General features: G+C 37.3%; 1 protein-coding gene across 1 annotated transcript; it reads left to right on the top strand.

Moving 5' to 3' along the window:
• The first annotated feature begins 2,319 nt into the window (after positions 1–2,319).
• On the top strand, positions 2,320–2,862 carry LOC116013230. The gene has a single exon (XM_031252877.1). The coding sequence runs from the start codon at positions 2,320–2,322 to the stop codon at positions 2,860–2,862; it is 543 nt and encodes a 180-aa protein (XP_031108737.1).
• Positions 2,863–3,765: the final 903 nt, after the last annotated feature.

The following is a 3,765-nucleotide window of genomic DNA, read 5'->3' as shown; positions in this document are numbered from 1 at the left end:
ATTTCCACCGAAGAACCTAAGTAATTTATACCATAATAACAATATTTTCAAGAATTCTTAGCTTAAAATTAAGTTCTAGGAAAGAATTATAGTCTTTTAACCGAATAAAAATCAAAGTGTTACCTAGTATGGAAGAACTTGTGAAGGAATTGGCTATGGAGTTTCTTGAACACAAAGATGAAGATGAAATTTTCTCTCTCTTTTCCTCTCTAATTATTTCGGCCAAGATGGATAGGAATGAGGAAACTTGGAGATTAAGTTTCTTCCTAGCAAGACTTAGCCCATACTCATCCTAGTTAATTAATTTATTATTACCACATGGTAAATAAATGTGACACTTGTCACAATTCTATGGTAAGTATGGTAAATCTTGAAGAATAAGCATTGCCTTGCCAGTTAGGGGTTAAATCAGATAAAAGTTCGGAGGAATATAATTTAATCCGGGAAAATTTTAATACCAAAATTATTCTAAAAATAATCCCGTCATTAACTGCTAAAATCGGACAATTTTCCGGTATATCGCGAAGTACAGCGATACGAAGGTTCGTAATTAATTTTCACTCTTATAGTTCGTCTAATTTCAACTTAACTAAGTAGGAAGTTCATGCTTAATCATATTATGCACAATAATCCATTTCCTAGGGAAATCTGAACTGAATATACGTCCTTAAAAATTTTTACGGTTCGTGACCGGCATGTGATCGCAGCTTATTAATAACTATTCGGTTACGGAAGTCCGAAGTTTCTTAGGATTGGCGGGCTATTACCGAAGCTTTGTCCAGGATTTCTCGAAGGTAGCAAGACCATTGACAAATCTACTCAAAAGGACTACCAAGTACAGTTGGAGTGAAGAATGCGAGCATGCGTTCTAGGAATTTAAGAAGAGGTTAACAACTGCCCCAGTGTTAACCTTACCTATTGGGACAGAACGCTATGAACTATACACAGATGCGTCTCACAAAGGACTGGGATCTGTTTTGATGCAACATGGAAGGGTAATAGCTTATGCATCTCGTCAATTGAAACCACATGAAGCTAACTACCCAACCCGTGATCTAGAACTACAGCTTTGGTGTTTGCTCTCAAAATCTGGCGACACTACCTCTATGGAGTTACTTGCAAGATCTTTACGGATCATAAGAGTTTAAAGTACATCTTCACTCAGAGAGATCTCAATTTGAGGCAGAGAAGATGGCTGGAGTTGATCAAGGATTATGATTTGGAAATCCAATACCAGGAAGGCAAAGCAAACAAGGTAGCGGATGCATTGAGTCGAAAGTCAAATCACGCTCTTTGGGTATTGCCCGAGCAATTTTGCAAGGACTTTCAAAGGCTCAATCTAGAAATAAAAATGGGTGGTCAAGTGGAACAAGAGATGAAACTATATTACCTGTCGGCCACTCCAATCCTATTTGAAGAAATCAAACAAGCACAAGGAGAGGACGATGGGGTGAATAAAATCAAGGAGAAAATGGTTGATGGAAAACATGGTCCATTTGAGTTACACCCAGATGGAAGTATGAGATTTCAAGGCAGATGGATTATACCTACCGGTTGTAAGAAGATAATGGATCAGCTAATGAAAGAAGGTCACTATACACCATATTCAGTTCACCCTGGAGGAGACAAACTTTACAAAGATCTGAAACAAAACTTTTGGTGGTCAGGCATGAAGAAGGACGTAGCTGAATTTGTGGCCAAGTGCTTAAACTACCAGAAGGTTAGAGTAGAGAGGAGTAAACCAAAGGGTTTACTGCAACCGTTAGAGATTCCTCAGTGGAAGTGGGACTCTATTTCTATGGATTTTGTGGGAGGATTGCCATTAACAAGGTCAGGGAAAGATAAGATATGGGTAATAGTGGACAGGCTTAACAAGACAGCAAGGTTTATTGCCATGGAAGAAACTTGGACTATGACTCAATTGGCAAAGGCTTATGTGAACAAGGTGGTTAAATATCATGGAATACCCAAGGATATTGTTTCTGATAGAGATTCTCGATTCTTGTCACAATTTTGGCAAGCTTTGCAAGCAGCTATGGGAACAAAATTGAAACTTAGTACTGCTTTTCATCCTATGACTGATGGGCAGACTGAGAGGACTATACAAACCTTGGAAGATATGTTAAGGGCTTGTGTATTGGACTTTCAAGGATCGTGGGATGAACATTTGGATCTAATCTAGTTTTCTTACAATAATAGTCATCATGCAAGTATCCAAATGGCACCGTATGAAGCTTTATATGGACAGAAGTGTAGAAGCCCTCTATGTTGGAAGATTCGGTTAATTCTGTGACATTAGGACCCGAATGTCTTCAAGAAATGACAGAAAAGGTCAAGTTGATTCGAGGAAGGATGAAAGCTGCCCAGGACCGACAAAAGTCTTATGCTGATCGAAGAAGGCAAGCAGTTGAATTTCAAGAAGGTGATAAGTTATGGCTAAAAATATCTCCTACAAAAGGACTAATGCGGTTCGGGAAGAAAGGAAAATTGAGTCCAAGATATATTGGACCATATGAAATTCTTGAGAGGATCGGAAAGGTAGCATACCGATTAGCGCTACCTGCGGTGATGGATCGAGTGCACAATGTATTTCATGTGTCTCAATTAAGGAAGTATGTATATGAAACATCACATGTACTTCAACCTGAGGATGTGATTTTGGATGAGAACTTATCATATGAAGAAAAACTAGTGAAAATATTGGATACTAAGACCCGGGATACCCGCAGGAAGTCCATAAAGTTGGTGAAAGTATTATGGTCAAACCATTTGGTGGAAGAAGCCACATGGGAGTTGGAAGACGAAATGAGAACGCGATACCCTATGTTGTTTGAGCAAGGTAAAAGAGAACCTAAAGCTTAATGATTATTTAAGATAAAAAGTTTAGTATTTGAGGTATGATTATTAAATAAGATATCCTTAGGAATCCATCCAATCACTTTCCTTTTCCCTTTATACTGAATCATTTCTTTCCAAATTGAAACTTCTATTCCAAAAAGTGTAGTTAACCTTAGTTTCGAGGACGAAACTCTTTTAAGAGGGGTAGAGTGTAATACCCCGAAATATTTTCTACTAAAAGTTCCTAATCTTAAAAAAAAAAAAAAAAAAAAAACAGAAAGAAAGGGGAAGGTTTAAATTTTATTTTATTCTAAGGCATTGGAATACTCGAGTTATGATTCATAGATATTCCATAATTATTTTTGCTAGTTAGAATAGTTGTTAATAAGCTGCGATCGTACGTACCGGTCACGAACCGTAAAAATTTTTAGGAATATGTGTTCTGTCCCGTTTGTCCTAGGAAGTGGGTTATTAGGCACCATACTATTAACCTTGAATTTCCTATTTAATTAAATTAGCCCGTAGCAGAGAAATTTATTTTGACCGCAGCATCGCTATATTTCGTGATGTACCGAACATTGCCCGATTTTAGAAATTAAGGTGAGAATAGAGTTCGGGATAATATTGGTTTCGAATTTACCCCTACCTAAATTATTTCCTACCGTAACTATATCTGTTTTAACCCTTAACAGTCTAGCCAAAGATATTTTCCTTGAGTTACCATAGGAATTTGACACTTGGCAACTCCCTACACTACATGCTTGTATTAAATTAATTTAGAGTTGCTATAAATAGAGACTTGATCTCCAAGTTTCTTCATTCTTATCCCATATGTCTTTCTCTTCAAGATTTGTCTTTCTTTCCCTTTTGCCTATATATAGAGGGGTTATGTGGTGAGGAAAAATCAGGAGAAGTGAGGAGAGAAAT

Source organism: Ipomoea triloba, chromosome 3 (genome assembly GCF_003576645.1).
Source record: "Ipomoea triloba cultivar NCNSP0323 chromosome 3, ASM357664v1".
Taxonomy (NCBI): Eukaryota; Viridiplantae; Streptophyta; class Magnoliopsida; order Solanales; family Convolvulaceae; genus Ipomoea; species Ipomoea triloba.
The sequence above is the reverse complement of the archived record's forward strand: the minus strand, read 5'-3'. Positions and strand labels throughout refer to the sequence as shown.

Excerpts from the sequence above, each read along its gene's own strand:
- LOC116013230 (XM_031252877.1), top strand. The coding sequence starts at position 2,320 with ATGACAGAAAAGGTCAAGTTGATTCGAGGAAGGATGAAAGCTGCCCAG.